Below are 21,093 nucleotides of genomic sequence, written 5' to 3'. Positions count from 1 at the left end.
CTCATTAGTTTACCTACTATCTATATCTGCGTTTTCTCTTTAATGGCAGAGTTGAGAAGTTGCAATAAGGAAGACACTGGCTGAACAATCTAAATATTGACCCTCACTATCCTGGGAGTTTGGTGGAAGGTAACGACAGAAACATAGAAACATTGAAACTTTAAAGTTCATTTGAACTATTTATTTTTATTGCATGTGTGTGTGTGTGTGTGTGTGTGTGTGTGTGTGTGTATGTGTATACATGTGCCACTGTACATATGTAGAGGCCAGAAGACAACTTTCCAGAGTTACTTTTCTCCATCTACCTTGGGTTATGGGATTTGAGCTCTGGTTGTCAGGCTTTTATGGCAAGCACCTTTACCACACATAGCCATTTTCTTTAATTTAATATGGATTTGGAAGTAATTTGATTTTTAGGTAGGGTTCAAGTGTACACATATTTTGAAACAGAACATTTACTATGTATATACTTAAAAATTTAAACATTTAGTTGAATATATATGTATATATAGTGATATCTTGGCATACATAATACAATGGTTACAAAAATCAAATGAAATAAAACATGCCTTCACTTGAATTTGGAAAGTACATTAAGGAAAAAGGCTCAAACTCAGAGGACAAAAATCAAGTTTTGTTTGAAAATGCCATAATGATTCCAAATACTTTTTATGTTACTTAAAAATAAAACCAATCACAGATATCATTTTGGATATTTGTAGTTAGAACACTTAAGATCTACACATACTGAACTGGAGGCTTCTAAAGTCAGATCCAGAAGTATTATTAGTAAGTCATCAGTGCATCTTAGAATCATAAGCTGTCATACATGCAAACAAGAGAGCCAGATTCACATATTCAATTTTTTTTTGCAGTAAGAAGTAAAAAAAGGAACAAAATTTCCAAATGCTAAAATGTAGAATTTTAGTTGAAAAAGAAATATATTACAACTCTGCAGGAGCCTGTGCAATTTATATAGGCAAAACCAAGATAATATTCTGGAGCTTTCATGAATACTTTCCTTATTTAGAAAACAGAAGTTGGCAATAGGTAACTCACATGATGATATACTGGAATTAGAGCTTAATTTATCCAAATAAATTGGCAATTTATAAATATTACTGATGCTCTTTAAAGAACGCATACTGGGATAAAGGGTTTTTGAAATTTCTTCTTTCAAGAAAAATGGGTCACTAAGTAAAAACAACATTATTTGGTGTAGGAGGTTCTTCTGTTTGTGTTGCTTTCATTGGTTGAATACAGAGACTGCCTTGCCCTTTTGATATGGCAGAAACTTAGGTAGGCAGGAAAGACAGAACTGGATGCTGGGAGAAAGAAGGCAGGCAGAGGCAGCTGCCATGGAGTCGCCAGAGTCAGAAATGCTGAATCTTTCCCAGTAAGCCACAACCTCGTGGTGACAAACAGATTATTAGAAATGGGCTGAATCAAGATGTGAGAGTGAGTCAATAAGAGGCTAGAACTAATGGGTCAGGCAGTAATTTAATTAATACAATTTCTGTGTTGTTATTTCGGGTGTTAAGCTAACCGGGCAGCCGGGACAAAAAGCAGGCCCACGTCCTCATGTTACATTTATTAGCTTAAGACATGAATGCAAATCTTGAGCTATGGGTAGGAGATGTAATTCCCTGTTTGTGTGACATTGCTCAGGGTCTGGCATAATTTTCCAAGACCAATATTAGGTTCTAATAATGAATTATAAAATTATAGCAAAAGGCTGCATCATTGTTCATAGCATTACTGCTGTGACGAAAGGGTATTTTAAGGATTCAATAAAACTACTTGGTACTAAAAGATCGCTGCTACTGGTGAGAATATAATTGAATTCATGTCTTCTGTGGTCTTATAGTCACCCCCCCCCCACACACATACACATTCCATAAAACTCAGGAAGCTGCCGACAAGGGGGTGGAAAGAAGACATGAAATATCATCTTTTAAGTAAGAATGATATAGCCATAGCAACCATGAATTCATAACAGCTGTGTTCACAGAAGCTGGGCCCTCATAACTGCCAGGTACTGAAGGAGATGGGACTGAAGGTGATCTACACTTACTGCATATATTTTGGTAACCAATAGATTCTAGGACTGGGGAGGCAAAGTAACCCATTGCATACGTTCAGATCTTCAAGGTTAGTTTTGAAATTACGGTCACATACTTGGCCTTAATTAAACTGTGTGGAAGCATTAAACAAAGCCAAAGCTGGTAAACAGGGGAAAGAGATTTGTAGGGTCTCTCTCTCTCTCTCTCTCTCTCTTTCTCTCTCTCTCTCTGTGTGTGTGTGTGTGTGTGTGTGTGTGCGCGCGCGCACAGAGGGAGATTACTGATATGGTTGGCAAGGAAATAGGAATGGGTAGATGAAGAGTATTTAGAACACACAATGCACATACATGGAATTGCGAAGAACTAAATTTACTAAATAACATTAAATTATTGACTTTTATTGACTTGATTCAAAGATGGAAGTGCCAAAAGGACCTGACAAAAGTTTCCACATTTGTCTCAAAGCATACCTTCACTTCTCTTCTTCCTATCAAGGTAAAACAAAGGGGTTTCTAAAATATGTCCTAAGAATCTTCTGCTTACTGGAATCAGAGTGTAATTTGGAATCTAAAATAAGTGTGCACTTCTTCAAAGCTCTACCTAGAACTAGTCCACATGGATTTAACATACTTTTTGGCAACTATAACAGCAGCTTTGGAGGCACTGGCTTGAGTCAAAACATTAATAGTGTTATGTTCATTATATAAAATTACATTACTCATTCTCTCCAAGATTAAGAAATGCATGAGACCATTGTAAAATTATCTTACATATGTCGGGCGTTGGTGGTGCACACCTTTAATCCCCAAACTCAGGAGGTAGAGGCAGGCGGATCTCTGTGAGTTTGAGGTCACCATGGTCTACAGAGTAAGTTCCAGGACAGATTGCAAAGCTATATAGAGAAACCCTATCATGAAAAAGAAAAAAAAAATCTTACATACTTTGCTTGTTCTAACCTTCCTGGAAATGGTTTAGGCTGCTGGAGAACAATATTCATTTTTTAAAAATATGCACCAATAATCCAATGATTATTAGAAGCAATATTTAAGAATATTGGCATTTCAAATTCATTTTAATAATACATATTTCTAAAATTTTCATTATTTATACTCAAAGTAGTTCTCATAAATAAGCATTTTTAAATCCTTATATAATTTAAGGAGGTAAAACAGTAGACAGAGTATTTAAGGTAGCAATGTAGTTCACAGACAAAAAGCCAATGATTATTAAGTGAGAAAGAAAGATGTTTTACTACTTTCCCCTCCACCCAGGAGGATAAAAACCACTCACTTATCCCAGTATATCAATTTCTTAATACAAAACTAAGAAACGCCATGCCGTACCTGTTTGACTGCATTATCATTTCCTAGATCACAGTCTGGGCCAGAGCACACATAAACATTGGATGGTAAATCATTATAACAATCTCTGCTGATATCTGACGAATCTCTCATATTGAAGTACAGTACCCATAGAATCCTTGGCTTTTCAACGTGTTCATTTTCTGAAGGTAAAAATAAATTTTATCACATTGAAAATCATCATTTATTATACTCTATGGCCAAATACCAACAAAGTCGTAATTAGACATTATAGTAAATAAGACATTTTTATAAATAAGCAATTACTGAATGTGAAAACACAAACTCTAAGGTAAGAATATGGCATTTCGCACAATGAAAGCTTTTCAGTCCAGGACAAGGTAGATTTTAGAAATTATTCTCAAAGGTTAGCAAGATGGTCCAGCAGGTTAAGACCCTGGTTACCATGCCTGAAGACTGGTGTGCAATCGCTGGAACTCACATGATGGAAGCAAAGAAACAATTCCTGAATTGTTCTCTGACCAATGACTACACATGCACACACAAATGAATGAATGAATGGATGGATGCAACAAAATATCAAAGTTCTTACAGTCATAGCCACCCTTAAATTATCTTCCCTAAGTGAAAAGATAACATAAATCATGTTTCAGATAGAAAAACAACTTAATGCTATATAGTAACTTAATAGTATATACATAAGAGATGACAATCATATAAACTGTTATTATTCAGAATAAACAAAAGTATAGCAAATAGAGATAGGAATTAATGGGTACTTAGAAGTCAGAGGGGGGTTGGGAACAAAGGTCAGGTGGCTATTTATGGATATGGAAATTTTTTGGCAGAGGGCAGGACCAGAAGTATTTTATAGTTGTTTCTAGAGCTGTTTAGACAGTTCTATTACTATACCTTTTAAAACTTGGAGCTTCACCTGAAATGTGAAAATTTTATGGCATATGAATAATATCTTTAAAAACACTATTTAAAATAACACATACAGAATTTAAAATGATATATACTAACTCTTACTCTAATGCTTTAAGTCACTGGATCACAAAATTAATGGCAAACAACAAAAAAGAATTTGCAAAAAATGAGGCCACTAGGTCAAATGTCATTGTAAGTACAAGTTCTCTCTGAGCAGCAGGCATCCATTATACATATTAGACAATGACATAAGATGTGTAGACATACAGATGGAGTAGACTTGCTTCTGATTCCCCTGTATTTAATATTTTCTCCTAATACTGGGCCTGGCACACAAAATACATTCACTAAATAATTTATGTATAAATTTTGGTAATATTCTCAATAATCAAAATATAAAGTGTTTATAGAAAGGTCCAATCTTTTTAATCTCAATTCCTACAGCTCACTTCTTACTATACTAATGTACTGCCTCTTTTCTTTTAAAATGCTATAATTAAAATTTCTTTGGTTGAAGACAGAAAATATTGCTGTTAATACATGTATTGATTATAGTTTTCTCTAGCACAATTCTGCCAAAAAGACAAAAGTCTGCATAATGGTAATAAGGAATGTTTATGACAGTAGTGAAACTCTGTGTGAGACAGTGTGAATCATCAAGAAAATGCTAAAGTTGTAATTATTCAATTACTGTTCTTATTGAATTAGTAAACAATTTTTAGCTAAATATATCATTCAATTAATAAGAATGCCCTAGGCCCCAGAATAAATTTTATATAATTTTAAATATGTCTTCTGTAGGAAGAGCAAATATGCCATTTTTTTCTCATTTGTCCTGAATAACTCATAATTATTAGGGTTCTGGCGATGGATGGAGATGGAGACGGAGACCCATATTGGAACACTGGATTTAACTCCCTAGGTCCAAACGAAAAGCAGAAGGAAAGAGAACGTGAGCAAGGAAGGCAAGATCAGAGGGAACCTTCATCCAACGACGGATGGCGATACAGACGGAGACCCACATTGGAGCACCGGACTGAGTCCCCCAAGGTCCAAATGAGGAGCAGAAGGAGGAAGAACATGAAAAAGGAAATCAGGGCCGCGAGGGGTGCGATCACCCACTGATACAAGGGGACTGATCTAATGAGAGTTCACCAAGGCCACTTGTCTGGGATTGAGCGAGCACGTAATCCAGCCAGATTCTCTGAATGAGGCCGGATTCTCTGAATGGGGCTGGCCCGGAGTCTTTCTGAAAAGCCATTGACAATGACACTGGGACTTGTTTCCTCTGCATATACTGGATTTTTGGGATCCAGTCTGTTTGGATGCTCACCTTCCTGGACCTGGAGGGAGGGGGAGGAGCTTGAACTACCCACAGGGCAGGAGACCCTGACTGCTCTTGGGGATGGAGAGGGAGGAGGGGAGGGAGTGAGGGGAGTGGGAGGGAGTTGGGAGGAGGGGCGGAAATGAAGACTTTTGTATTTTAATAAACTTTGAGAAAAAAAAAAGATAAGTAGCTGAATGAAAGAAGAGTTCTTATAAGGAGTCTTCATTTTTTCATAATTATCTAATTTATGTGGGTAGGTAGGTGTTTTGCATATATGTCTGTGTACCACTTGCATGCAGAAACTAGAATAGGGCATAAAAATCCCAGGAACTGGAGATAGTTGTGAGCTGCCATGCGGGTACTAGAAATTGAAGCCAGGTTCTTAGGAAGAGCAGACATTCTTAGTCACTGATTCTTCTCTCCAGACCCAAGGAAATGAATCTTGTACTGATACTAAGATCTGAGTCTGAGGTACCACTAATTCATGCAGGGACACATTAGGCAGCAAAAACTATTTATTAACAAAAGCTGTAAGAAACTGATATTTCATAGTTAATTTGATGTGATTTTTATTAAATTGCCTAGTGATTTTAGCTTCACTAAACTGTGAGAATTTATTTAAAAACACAACTTCTGCGTCCTGCATCAAATACTGCAGGGAAATGCCATCTATGTGTAATGACATCAAACACCACAGCAGAAAAATGAGCTAAGGTGTGGAAGGTCTGTAGTCGGGCCCAGGTCATATCTAGCCATATATTAGGTGAGCCTATCTTGCAGTTCATAAATGTTCTCTGCCTTTGAGGACAGCTTTCATTCAATACAAGACAGCTGAAATGAATAGTTCAACGGATTTTAGGAAAGAAATTTCACAAAGGTTAAGGCTTTGACAAGCAACTCTGCTGAAAGTGAAAATTGACATAGTCTGAAGATCAATGGTCTGGATACAAGAAAGCCATCAAGCTTTGACCTTAGAACCTACAAAGAGACATATAATTGCTTCATCTTTCTTGGAGGTCAGCTGGAGGTAGAGAGAGAAAGAGAGAGAGAGAGAGAGAGAGAGAGAGAGAGAGAGAGAGAGAGAGAGAGAGCTGGAAAAATAATATGCACTCTGAAGCAAATAATAGTCAAAACTACTAAAGCTGCTAAATAATAGCTCGTTTCAATCAGTTAGATAACGTGCTAGACTAAGGAAGTAATAGGTGACAGAGAATAAGATTTTATGGTAATTAAACAAGTGAATGTACTCAATAAAGAGGGAAAAGAAAAGCAGTGAAGGCAAACCAAATAAAAGCAAGATATGTCTCTAGGTACATGCTATGGGCAGGGAACAAGTAAACTCATTTAGCTAAGCTGCATAAGCCCTGGAACATAAAAATGAAATAAAAACCAGAAATTAAGATATGGCATTTGCTTTTCTGGTACAGCAAGTATTTAATACCCTTACAACCCACCAAATTCACACTTCATCTGCGAAGAGAATTTGCTTTTAGGAAGCACTGCTCTTAGAGATAAAAATAACTACAATGAATGAGGCAACTCGACAAACCAGGCAGATTGGAGGGCAAAAAATTAAAAAGATGATGCTATGATAATACTAGATTCTAGGCATTTATACATACTGTATTAACAAAATTCCTGCTTTATCTTGTATTGAAAAATCTTCTATTTCTGGGTAAAATAAGAAATCAGTACAGTTCTGTCAGTGAGACCCACATAACACGCAGCTCATCACCTCTCAATGTTTACAAGGATAACCTAGACTCTACACAAGAAAATGATTTGTAAGAAATGACCTGATTTTTTTAATCTATAGAATGAGGCTTATTAAGCATAAATCATCCAATATTTCTTTAGATTAAAACATAGACAAAGATTTAGAGATATTTGATGTGCTTAAAGGAGCCTGGTGGGTGGGTGATTTCTTTGGAGAGTACAGTCTGTTCGTGGCTGCTATCCACGAACCAGAAAGGTAGGAAAGATTAGGTACTGTCTTTAGAACCTTACCACAATTCCCACCCTCCCACACACACTGTCAATCAGTCTTATAGTGGTAAAGAGAACACCATTCTTTGTAGGAAGCAAACTTTCCTGTAACGTGATAAGGCTCAGAATACACAACACCATGGAGAATGTCAAACTCCATGGTGAAACAAACAAGGCCACACAGCATTCCTGTGCTGCTACATGTGTCAGCAAAACTACTGACAATGCTCTAAACCACAAAGTTTCAGATGACTGGCAAATAACCAAAAGACAACAAAAGCCTGTAGAAATACAAGCTTCTGCAAGAGAAGAATATGTTTTAATGTATTAAAAGTTCATATTGCTCGCAAAGTTGCTTCTCCCTCATTTAGGCAGGAAAATGAATTGAGTTCTCTTTTGCAGGTGACTTTGCCTCTTTGACCTGCCATGGCCCAGTGCTCACTTTATCTGGTGATTCATTTTCAATAACTCCAACAGTATTTGTTCTGACATTTTAATTAAAATATGACCACTACCTCATCCTGATGATAAAAAGGCCTATGTGTCAGTGCAAACTAGCTCTGCAGTGCCTCGGTGCACCTGAGGACCCCTCTGGCATAGTTCCTGCTAAAGAATTTCCCTCGGGTTCCAAACAATACATCATTTCAAACCGGGATCACTTGAACCATTAAGGTTAATCTTAAAAATCTAAAATGGCTAGTGGATGCTAGTTAGTCAGCATGCAATTTCCGCCAGCTTGATTTTGTAAACCAGAAAAATAAATGCAGTTAAAAAGTGAGGAATAATGATATGTTAAGTGTATTATGTGGCACAGTGATAAACTGCAATTATAACGGAGACACTATGAAAATGATAATCTTCTTTATGAGCAAGATACAGATGCAATTAAAGCCTGAAGACTCTACATTAGGTTGACGGATATGGTTGTATATATTACAAATTAGAAATCAAAATTTTAAGAGTAACTCAAATATTCATACAATACATTCAAATGAAAAATATACATGAATAGACTAAATTTAAACTCAAATGAAGTTTTTCAGATTGAAAGAATTTATTCAACTGGGGGTTTCAAAAAGAAATGACTCTGTATCATCTCTGCATTAAGAAAGTAGTCAACACACAGGATACCGAAATACATAAACAATAGGAATAAAAACAAGTGGCTGGCTGAATAAATATATCATTTAAAGAAAACCAGAATGTAAGAAGGGAAGACAGTGAAAGAGAATACAAAAATGCTTTAATGAAAATGACCTTTACTTCACACACATGAAAAAGAGTTATCACACTAAATTTTTGATCACTCACATATTATACATGCAATATTTGTTCCACTCAGAGCTACTAGCTGTACCGTACTATGGGTGGGGTGATTTTAAAAGTTCAAAGTAGAAATATATTCTTTAACTATGAGTCAGAAACAGATATAATTTGTAGAGCTAAGTATTTGGCATATAAGTAGCACTTAAAGATAATTACAGTAAGGACTTATATACTTGTCAATTAATATTTTAATTTTTGAAAGTTAAATAAACATTTTATAAAGGGCTATATATCTTTCATAAAAATCCTGTAAAAGAAATATAGCTATTAAAAAGTGCCTGTAATACCACCAAAATTAATTAATAAATTTTCCAACAGTACTTCCCCTTTCTCAGGCATGTGAGTACATATGCATATAAATGTGCATTTGATAATTATGGGGTTTTTGTCTATATGTGTGAGTACTTTCCCTTAACAATAAAGACTGAACATCTCTTCTTTGTGCAATGACTATGTTCAAAATCCTTAGTAAATATGTAAGAGTAACTGCTAAATAAAAAAATTAAAATACTGAACTTTAATTCAGGCTCAGTTCAGTTCATGAGATATCTAAAGGGAATATCATGTTACGTTAACTTCCCACTCCAACTGACCTATTTTCTTACCTGCTTCCATTTCTGTATATGGAGTAAACAATTTCTGTACTACTGGTTCTAAATCTTCTCTTGCTGTTTTAGAAGACACACAAGTCAAATGCACCAAATCTGAAAAACAAAAACAAAACCATCTTGACTACCTGCTCATCACAACTGTTTTATTCATATTCAAAGTATTAAGTATCATGGGCAGTAGTGATTGAACAAATCAGGGATCCTCTGTCCAATGAATTTACAATCTAATAATGAAGGTACAGGTAAAACCAATATATCATGTCATACAAAAATTTAAATGTGTATGAATGAAAGTTAAAAGAAAAAAGAACACACTAATACCCAAAGGTAAGTAACAGCTAAAGTTAATTTTGCAAAACATAAAGTAGTGAAGCTTACGAAATCATTTGAATATGCACGCACATGTACTGTCTCTCTCTCTCTCTCTCTCTCTCTCTCTCTCTCTCTCTCTCTCTCTCACACACACACACACACACACACACACAAGGGTGGTGAGAGTGAGCAAAGTACATTTATTAGCAAAAAGAAGAATCCATTATTCACATTTGGTTGATAAGTTAACAACAAATCATCTATCACTTCAGAGATTTCACAAAACCTTTTTTGAGGAAACACTGCTGACTTAGTTTGAATCATAAAATACTTCAAAGTCCATAAAATGGGAGTCAAAAGTCTATATAATATTTTGAGGAATTCTAAATTACTCACACCACCTAGACCTGGATAATGTTTAGGTTTGAGAATATAATATCATGTGCAAGGACCCTTGACTGATAGAACTTCTTAAGGTATATGTCCAAAGAGAAAGTGTAGTTGGCATTTTCTTTGGGCCACCAATCAGGTTCTCATGGGGACTTATTATTAATTATGAATGCTTGGCCTTAGCTTAGGCTTTGTCCCACTAGTTTTTTAAACTTAAGCTGTTTCTGTTCATCTAATGGTTTATCTCAGGGCTTTTTACCTTTCTTTATTCCGTAAGTCTGACTTTCCTGCTTCTTCCATGTTTCTCTATCTGGCCCATCTACCCACTGTCTCCTTTTCTTTTCTCTTCTCCCTCTGTGACCAACTCATCCTAAATTCCTCCTCCTACTTACTCTCCTTGCCTAGAAGTTCCGCCTATAGCTCTTCCCTTGCTATTGGCTGTTTAGCCTTTATTAGACCAATCAGGTGCCTTGGCAGGTAAGGTAAAACAGCAACACATCTTTGCACAGTTAAACAAATTTTCCACAACGAGAAAGTCTTATGTACTGAAAGATAGACTGTGTGTACAGTGGGATAAAATATCAGCAAAAAACAATTTAAGAAGAGAAAGTACCAAGAAATTCTTTTCCAAATATACCACTAAAAAGGTATATACATCTCTCCTCTAAGTGTTTTACAATAGTAGAATTTTGAACAACCCTGTAAAGATATTTCAAATTTTATGAAAGTCCAAATCAAAATAGAACTCTTACATTTAAATTCATTCCATAGATATAGAAAATGTAGCATATATCCACACTAGGGTTTTAACTAGTCATAAAGAAGAACCAAATCATGTGATCTATATGAAATTGGATGGAATTTGATATTATTGTGCCAAACAAATTAAGTCAGACCCAATAGACAAGTATCCCCCCTTTTTGATATATAAATGTATAATTTCGGGGGAAGGTGCGTGAACACAAAAGTGGGAGTACTTAGGATGTAAAAAGGAAAGGGAGAGAGGAAACCTAGAAAGGTTACCAGGTGTGAGTGACTATGATCAGAGCACATTTCATGAATGTATACAAACATTATAATAAAATCTGTTCCTTTGTATAATTAATACATAATAAAAATCAATTTCCTATTCAAACGATGGAAAATATTAGTGAATGAAATGGGGAACCGTGTGTGTGTGAGAGAGAAAATGTGTGTCAGGGGCAGGTCAGCTCTCCTGTGAGGGTGATGTGTTGAGGTCAGAGGCTGACATTGCGATGTAGTCCTCAGTAGGACCTTATTTTCTGAGACAGTATCTTTCCCTGGACCTGGGGGCTCTCAGTTTCAGCTAGAATGGCTTGCCACTAGACTCTAGGGGTCCATCTCCGCTTCTTAGCATTGAGACTGCAGAAATGAGGTGTTTTCAAATGGGTGCTGGGGATCCTAATTCAAGTTCTCATGCTTACACAAGCACTTTACCCAAAGAACCTTCTCCCAAGCCCTGGGGAACTTTTATACATGTGATCAAAAAATCAAACTTTGCATCCCTCCTGGTCTACCAAAGAAAGTCATATTACAGATTACTTTAATAATTTTAAATTTTTCTGATTCCACTTTGGAGTTCTTTGTATTAGAGATTATTAAGTGTTATTTTAAATAAGGATTATTTTTGAAATTGAACTACCAATCTTTATACCTCATGGATCCTTTGCGGGACTAAACTTTAAAGAAGCACAGAAAGTTCCAAGAGATCTCACCACCCTCAAATTAAATCTGCCTACGAATTGCTCACAAAATTATAAGATGTATTTAAACAATTCTTAAATAAATTTTAAAAATCCTAGAATTGTCTGTGCATGCATGTTATAAACATTATTTTATTTTGTACATACAACATTATCATTCTAATTGAGAAAAGAGATGGAAGGTAAAGAGTGGAGCAGATATCTTAAAGCCGGTAAAACGAAAAACTGGGACTCTGTGCTTATCAGTAGCACGTATGTGTTTGGGGACCATCTGTCCTCTCTACTCTCATGAGAAGATAGAGTGTGACTGTCGACCCCTATAGAAAACACAGATAGTCAGTAGTGCACATTATAATACAAAACATTTTCTAAGTTATGCTAACTATATGGAAGTCACTACATAGAAGTTCGGTCCTACTTTCCTCCACTTCACCATGTGATGCTTTTCACTCCCTTTTACTTTTCTGTTTATCTCTCAAAATCATCATGTATTGATGGTATCTCAATAGTATTGGAATAATTTCTTATAAAATTGATAAATCAATACAAGTTTATTGTATTTTATAAAATTTGTATTTAAATTATTTTTGCATTAGAATTATATTAACTATTCAATCCAAAAGAAGTGTATAATAATTCAAATTTACAGTTCTCTGAGATTTTCAAAAGTTCTATTCTACATGCTTTCTTATTATAATATATGATTACTAGATTCCACTGGATATATTTACAAGGGATATTATAGTTTTGCTACTATGAATAAATATTTGTAATGTTAGAAATAATAGTATATGCATTTATTTGAGCCTTCTTAGGAAAAACTGTGGTTGTCAACACAGCTGTGTTCAAAAGATACATGATCAAAAATATGTGACTACCTTTAAAGTACAATAGAAATTCGAGGCCAACCTGTACAGCATATTGTCATATTTCTTCTATTCGCTACAAAACATATACTTTCATTCCACAAATTTATTTTTTTTTCATGGAATTATCTCACTCAATAAATATGAACAAGTTCTACAAATTAGATCAGGCAGAGAAAATATTTTCCTAAAAGCATTATATTTAATTAGCATCTACTGACAACTTTTATTAACATTATGAAATATGCAACACAAGTTGCAACATTTCCCACAGGCATGATGAGAATTTTTTTTTTCTTTTTTAAATTCATTTTACATACTAACCACAGTTCCCCCTCCCTCCCCTCTCCTCTACCTCCCATACACTCCTCAGAAAACGGAAGGCCTCCAACAAAGCCTGGAACATCAAGTTGAGGCAGAACCAAGCTTCTCACCCCACTCCCCGTGTCAAGGTTGAGCATGGTAACCCACCATAGAAATGGTTTCCAAACACCCAGTTAATGCACCAGGGATAAATCCTGGTCCCAATGCCAGGGTCCCCAAAAAGACCAAGTCACACACACAATTGTCAACCACATTCAGAGGGCCTAGTTCAGTCCCATGCAGGCTCCCCAGTCCAGAGTTCATGAGCTCTCACTAGCTCAGATCAGTTGTCTCTGTGGGTTTCCCTATCATGATCTTGACCTCTCCTTGCTCATATAATCCCTCCTCCTTCTCTTCAACTGGACTCTAGGAGCTGGGCCCATGCTTGGCTGTGAATCTCTGCATCTGTTTCCATCAGTTACTGGATATAGGTTCTATAATGACAACTAGGAGTTAGTCACCAATCTGATTACAGGGGGAAGGCCCATTCAGGCACCCTCTTCGCTATTGCTGGGGTCATCCTTGTGGATTCCTAGGTGTTTCCCTAGCCCCTGGCTTTTCCCTATTGCATAATGGTTCCCTCTATCAAGTTAACTCTTTCATTGATCTCCCTCTCTGTCCCTCCCCCAACTCTACCATCCTGTTCCCTCATGTTCTTATCCCCCTTCTCCTCTCCTCTCATCCCCCTAACCTTCAGTTTACCCAGGGGATCTCATCTATTTCCCCTCTCTAGGGTAATCTGTACTTGTCACTCTTAGGGTCTTCCTTGTTACCTAGCTTCTCTGGGGCTGTGGACTGTAGCCTGGTTATTCTTTGCTTTACATCTAACATTCACTTATGAGTGAGTACATACTGTGTTTGATAAATGATTAAAATAAAATGCAAATCCTAACTGTAAAATTTACAAACTACATTCCCTTTACTTTATTCAGCAACTGCTTAAAGGCTTACTGGGCTAAAAAGATAACTCAATATATTGTTGATTATCACTTCCTATGATATCAACAGACTTATACTGGCATTAAGAAATCATATATAAAAGAAGCATTTAATTCCCAGAATGTAATGATAACCCTTGCAAAACCAGTTACTAATCACACCCATTATCACTGAAAATAGAAAGGAGAAAAGAAACTTAGCATTTAGAAGTCTAAATTTTCTCAGCACAAAGTCAGAAATAACTGTTTAGAAAACTTGTTTTGGAACACTGACATCTCTCACAAGATATTGTTTAGAAACAGAGAAGATTTCCACTCAGAAATACATAGAAATACATACAGGAGGGCATAAAGAAATGACAAGTCTAATATCTGGTAGCTGTGTGAGCCAGTAGAGCACAATTATACAGCCCTGTTTTCTCATGTTTCTTCTGCTTTCTCTATCTGCAATGCTAATGCAGCTTTTCTCTCAGGTCTTGGTGTCCTCATGATTAAGCAGACGGTGTGGTATTAGATCATCTTCACTATCACTGCTAAAGTCTTATGAAGTCAATTCTTTAAACTATAAAATTTTAGTGATAATAAAAGATTAAACCAAAAATTTACAGCATTAAAACCTGAATATAGAATAAGAATAAGCAAATGTCTGTTAAAAAAGGTAAGAAGTCTGTTCCTCAATGTTCTGAAGTTAGATACACTGAAGTTATTCATTGAATACAAACACACAAATCTGTTCAAAAAGTTTTAAAGGAATTTTGAAATACAGGCTAGTCAACAAAGTGTGTTTTGTTGTATCATCAAAGAAAATGTAATGTATATGTATAGGGGCTGATGTGGCTCATAACCTATCCTTCATATATATTCATTAAAAGTCAACTGCAATTTATGCAATATAGCACAAATAAGAATGCTGGTTGTGTCCATAAAAGTGAAAGGGTCAGAAAAAAGAGTTTTCTTTATAGTGCCAAATGGGGAAATGAGTTTGACATTATGTCACACAATTTGGTTTCATAAACCAACCTTGAAAAACTTGACTCAACTTGCACTTTCACAGAAAAATTTAAGGTTAAAAAACATCACTCCAGAATGTTAACCTGAGATCAAGAGGAAAAAAATTCAGCATACTTAGAAAATAAAATCTGTGCTTTGTAACAATACTAATAAGGACAATTGGAAATATTACATTTTCAAGCAGGAAAATGAAAGAAGATAACTGGAAATTGTTTAAAATTATCTAAACTTGTTTCATTAAAGGTATGTAACCTTTTTCCTAGTATGGTTCTAAAACCAGAGAGAAATGTATAAGCAAGAACTTTCACGAAACTTTAGATTATTCATTATTATATATAATATTCACAAATCTATAGTCATCTCACAGATAAATAACTTCCTGTAACATAAAATCCCAGAATAAAACAGCTGTTACTGTCTGATTATTATGTATAGAAAAAGATTTCAAACTGCATAGCACATGAATAACTATAAAAAAACATGAACTTGAATGTCAAACGGAAATGTTGCAGAGATGGTGCTTGCTCATTCATAAATGATTTTAGAAAAAAAAACTTCATTTAGGAAATAATATGATTTGTTTGGCTTTACAAAACACAATAATGTCAAATTCTTAACAATCCCAGTGACACAAAATCAAATTAACCAAGGGAACATGACTTTGAGTTGATGTAAAGATTTTTAAATCTGTAACAAATTCTGTAATAATTTACCTAATCCAGGGTTGCCAAGAAAAGAACTGTACTACTAGAAGAAATAAGCATCTTAAGAAGTACCGGTCTCCGTCTTCATTGCAAGTACAGTAATGTTGCATTTATCCAAAGGGATGTTTCTCCACAGTCAAAAAACTGGGAGTGTACCTGTTTTACTTTCCTAATTTTTTCAACAAATACTTACTACCCAATCTGTCACTAAGAACTTATTTATGTTAATATTACAGGTATTATGGGCAAGCTTACTTATCTTGGTTTCTGACCGTCTGTAGATTAGGTCTGTCAAATAAAGTATCTTGGGAGATAAATCAGTGATACAAAACAAGTTTGGTGAACAACTATTTCTGACTCTGTGTTGAGAGAATTTTGACTTCTAAATGTTAGGTTTTGTTTTCTCTTTCTTTCAGTACATTGTGCTGCCAGAGAGTGCATCCTGACAGGTGCAGGGAAGCAGCCTGACAAGGAGAAAGAAGGAAGACATATAAAATGTAGACACAAGAAGTGACAAAAGCATGACACAGGGTCATTTAGCACAGGAGCAAATACGCCTCAACACCTCAGTAGACTTCAAGGGCACTGCTGAATTACAATGAATAATAATAATGAATGATTCTGATATCTGTAAATAACAGCAGAGTAAATAAATGTGAGATATGTGTGAAAAAAGTAACTGAAGATAGGTAAAACAGTTTTGGTTGTAAAAAAGTACCTGAGGAGATCACTGCATAGTAGGGTGTGCTGAATAAATGATGGATGATTACAGAGTGTGTATCCACATTTCTAAGCAGTAGTCAACCTTTTCCTATGGGAGTTGCTTCTAATGTACTGAAAATTAATTTAAGAAGATATTGAAAACACTTTTATTTTGAAGGACAGGATCTCTAGTTTCCTTAGGCGACAAGTCTCTATAGGCTTGTTTTATAAAAGTTAATTTAATTTTATGTATTATATAAAATAGTGCAATAACACAATAAAACATGTGTGTAATGTGCAATGATAAGAAGATAGTTGGCATTATCCATCTCCTTCAGCATGGCTTTGCATATGTGATTAATACATAATATTATACACTTATGGGATATAATGGTATTTCAATACATATAAAACAAGAATAAATTATGGTCAATAACACACACACACACATATATGTATATTCTCTCCCCAATTACACACACACACACACACACACACACACACACTCTTAAAAGTCAATACTATAAAAACTAGAAAAATCATCACCAAGGGTAGGAAGAGAGGAAAAAAGACAATGACCAAAGTGTGTGAAGTTTTGGTAATACAAAAATGGTAAGTTTAGTGATCAGTTTACATTAGAGTCACCACAGTTAACTGCCTGAACAACAGATTTTCCAATGTTCTTACCACAGGGGGAACATCAGTGCAGTGATAGACATGTCAATCATTTCAGCTGTACTATTTGACCATGTATATTGATCATTATGTCACATTTTATTAAAATATATAATTATTAGTTGAAAAATTTTTTAAAAAGTAAAGACTACCATGAAAGTACAAAAGATCTTTAGTAAACAATTCTCAGCTTCTTTCTGAAAAGTGTAAGTTTTTATCAAGCATATGCTACAAGAACAAGCTAACTTGAAACATTTTTAACATTTCAGTATCTTTCAACCCTTAATTCTTTGCCCCCCTTTATGATAAAATCATAATTATTTATAAAGTACATCTTAGAAAGAAAGTTAATTTGCTCTTGGGTAATATCTGAAATATTTAAAATGTATTTCTTTAACAACCTCACCTTAAATCACCAAAGTTCACATAATTTACTTTCTATAAATTTCATTTCGTTTCCTCTGCGGAATGGATACAGTCAGCCTCACTGGAATATATTTGATCTACATTTGATTTACTCAGGTATAACTGCATTAGTTACAGTGCTTGCCAACATTTGTCAAGTGATTCCTCCAATAGAAAGAATGATGAATTTCACTTAGGATTCCAGCATTACAGCCTGATTTTAGGACAAGTACATGTGCTCAGCTCCACATAGCTGGCAAGTTGATTATATTATATAATATATACAATGTGATCAGCTAGGAATTTTCTATTACTGTTAAATAATTGTACACAGGGAAAACAAGTCACTTCAAAATCCATTTATAGTTAAGTGCCTGAAAACACATAAATCTGCAGATGGAGAATTATTCTTGAATGTTATTTTACTTGTTGATATCTATATATCACAAGCAACCTGAATTATCATTTGAAGTTCACCATAATTAGATATGAGAAATCTAGAAGAGAATCCAAAATGTGGGATCTTACCATATCACATAGTCGTTTATCATTTCTCTCTGCTTGACGAGAGAAAGAATTAAATTGTTTCTGAATAAGACTGTGAGGAGATAATTATGCATATTTTAAGAACATGTTCTATTGTGTCCACAATGTGCTTTATTCAAAACTTCAGGAGAAAATGAAGTCCTCAAAAGAGACAGAGCAGTAGTCTGAAAGATAGTGTAACATTCTGAATAAAGTAATATGTTTATCATCAGGGAACATCAAATGAGAAAAATAAATGAGGCAGGAGCAGATTTGGACACAAAATAAAAACATGGTATATTTGCCTGGTTTTTTCTTGACTTGAAATAGAAAAAAACAAAATGAAAGCAACAAGAATAGGCACATGGAAGTCTTATCAGACAATTCTATTTTAGAAAACAGATGAAGAACAGAACAATTTGAAACTAAATATGACATCAATGACTCTTAAATTAGAGAGCAACAGGAAAATGTGCCATTAAAGACTTTCAATGTTTGAGTTAAAATGGCTCCTGAAACTCTGTGAAGAGGCTCAAAGCATAAAGAAAGGCAGAAGCAAAATTCTAATTAAGTCACAAAGTAAGGAAACGACAAACTTGGTATCTTTCTTAAATTTTGTTATGTATTATACCAAACTTTAAGTCTCACTATTAACTTATAAAATGACACATACTACAGAATGAATGAAAAAAGATTGAAAAATGATCAATAGCTTCTTTTTCTCTGTGATAAGGCAAAGTATCATTAAAGAACTCAAGAGTACCTCTTTCGGGCTAGAAACAAGGGAAAATCAGCTAGTGTATTTTTACACACTGCTGCTATTATATTGATATGAAATGATTAAGTTGCAGTAAAGACCAGAGAATTTTATCAAGGTAGAAGAAACAAGTAAGAAAGGAAGGGCTTCCGAATCAAAAATATCTTGGCCAGATTGTTTAAAATCTTGTCATATACTATTGAAAATGTCTATGTGACTAGTTGCTTCTTCCCTACATGCAAATCATGGAGACTCCTGCCACTTGATTTCTTTCAAAATCATTTAAGATAATTTCTAAGGAAGACTTAGAAATTTCCAAGGTCTAGAAGGTTAGATCAAAGGTTTAGCATATGCATTCCTAGAACTACACACACACACACACACACACACACACACACACACACACACATCTACAGATAAATTAAACACTTCAAATAAATGAAACTTTAAACAGCAGAAACTTCTAGTGAAGACATAACAGATTAAAAATCTAAACCAATGTCTACTCTACACCCCTTTGCATTGATATTAATGTGTCCCCTCTTGAGCCATTCATGTTACTTGTCTTCTTTGGGTCTGTGGACTGCATGGTTATCCTTTACGGATCTGGGTTACCTCATTCAGGATGACTTTTTCTAGTTCCATCCATGCCTGCAAATTCCATCATGTTATTGTTTTTAATAGCTGAGTAATACTCCACTGTGTAAATGCACCACATTTTCTTTATCCATTATTCAGTTAATGGACATCTAGTTTGTTTCCAGGTTCTGGTTATTATGAATAAAGCTGCTATGAACATAGATGAGCATGTGTTCATGTGGTATGGTAGAACATTCTTTGGGTATATGCTCAGGAATGGTATAGCTGGATCTTGAGGTAGATAGACTCTCAATTTTCTGAGAAGCCACCAGATTTTGATTTCCAAAATGACTTTACAAATTTGCACTCCCAACAGCAATTGAGGAGTATTCTTCTTGCTCCATATCCTCTCCAGCATGAGCTGTCAATTTTGTTTTTGATCTTAGTCATTCCGACATATGTAAGATGGAATTTTAGAGTTGTTTTGATTTGCATTTCCCTGATGGCTAAGGATGTTGAAAATTTCTTTAGGTTTTTCTTGACTATTTATGATTCTTCCATTGAAAATTCTGTTTACATCTGTACCTAATTTTTTAATTGAATTTTGTTGATGTTTAGTTTCTTCATGCTAGAAGGTGCTCCGTAGAGTACCAGAAGAGAAAAGTAATCAGCCACCTACAAACCCTGTGCTCTACAAAAGAGAGCTGACTACAAGATGTACTAATGCTATAATGGCACAAATGTTAGGAGAAAGAGCAAAAACTTTTTGATTGGATTTGAGATCCACTTCATGAAATGGAAACCATAACAGACACTGTTAAAGAGACCAAGAATCTGAAACTAAACTAGTTATGGTGCTAGGGGAAAATCTATTACCATTATTCTCTGAAAGAAGCAAAGCAATAAAATAACTTGTAGTAGCAAAGTGATATACCCATATTGGCATATACTTCAAACCCTTATCTGAGAATCTTTTTATTGAAGTAGATGGTTAATAAAAGACCCACAACTAGAAAATGCACAGAAAGTGAGGGACTTTGGGACACTCAGTCCTAAATGGGAGGTCCTCATCAAATCCTTCCCTGTAAGGCTAAGGATCTATGTAGAAGAGAAGACAGGGTAGACGTCAGAAGAGATGGATGACTCCTAGGAAACAGTGTCTTTCAGACACAACAGGAATGATGTACATATGAACTCACATAGACTTTGGGAGCACACAGAGACCTGCATATATTCAAGCTAGACAAAAATTCCAGCACTAAAAGGGGGAAGTGGATTCTAAGTCCCACCCTAACCAAGATGTTATCTGCAATTAATACCTTATAGGAAAGGGGAATAAGTTTTCTCCAATGGAGTGTAACTGGGTTCAGCAACCTCACTCAAGGGCAGGCGCCATGCCCAAGAGTAGCTGGTCAATACAAAATGAACTTTTTTCTTTTTGTATTATTTGAGAATATTTTGTCTTATTGGTCATTTATTTTATTTTATTTTTTTGATTTACCATGGGTTTTTGTTGTTGTTGTTAAAAGGAGAGAAAGAATATGAAGTTGGATGGGCAGGGATGCGGGGTTTATCTG

General features: G+C 35.1%; 1 protein-coding gene across 1 annotated transcript in view; it reads right to left on the bottom strand.

Annotated features, from left to right (window-relative positions):
• The window catches only part of Chm (CHM Rab escort protein), a 157,992-nt gene that overhangs the window by 3,696 nt on the left and 133,203 nt on the right, over positions 1–21,093 (bottom strand). Inside the window, exons 13-14 of the mRNA XM_048417802.3 lie at positions 9,560–9,658; positions 3,407–3,567 (exon numbers count right to left, since the gene is read on the bottom strand). Of these exons, the coding sequence (XP_048273759.2) occupies positions 3,407–3,567; positions 9,560–9,658 (260 nt within the window). The remainder of the gene's footprint in view (positions 1–3,406; positions 3,568–9,559; positions 9,659–21,093) is intronic.

Source organism: Myodes glareolus, chromosome X (assembly GCF_982192425.1).
Source record: "Myodes glareolus chromosome X, mMyoGla1.1, whole genome shotgun sequence".
Taxonomy (NCBI): domain Eukaryota; kingdom Metazoa; phylum Chordata; class Mammalia; order Rodentia; family Cricetidae; genus Myodes; species Myodes glareolus.
This window is presented reverse-complemented; position numbering and strand designations above follow the sequence as displayed.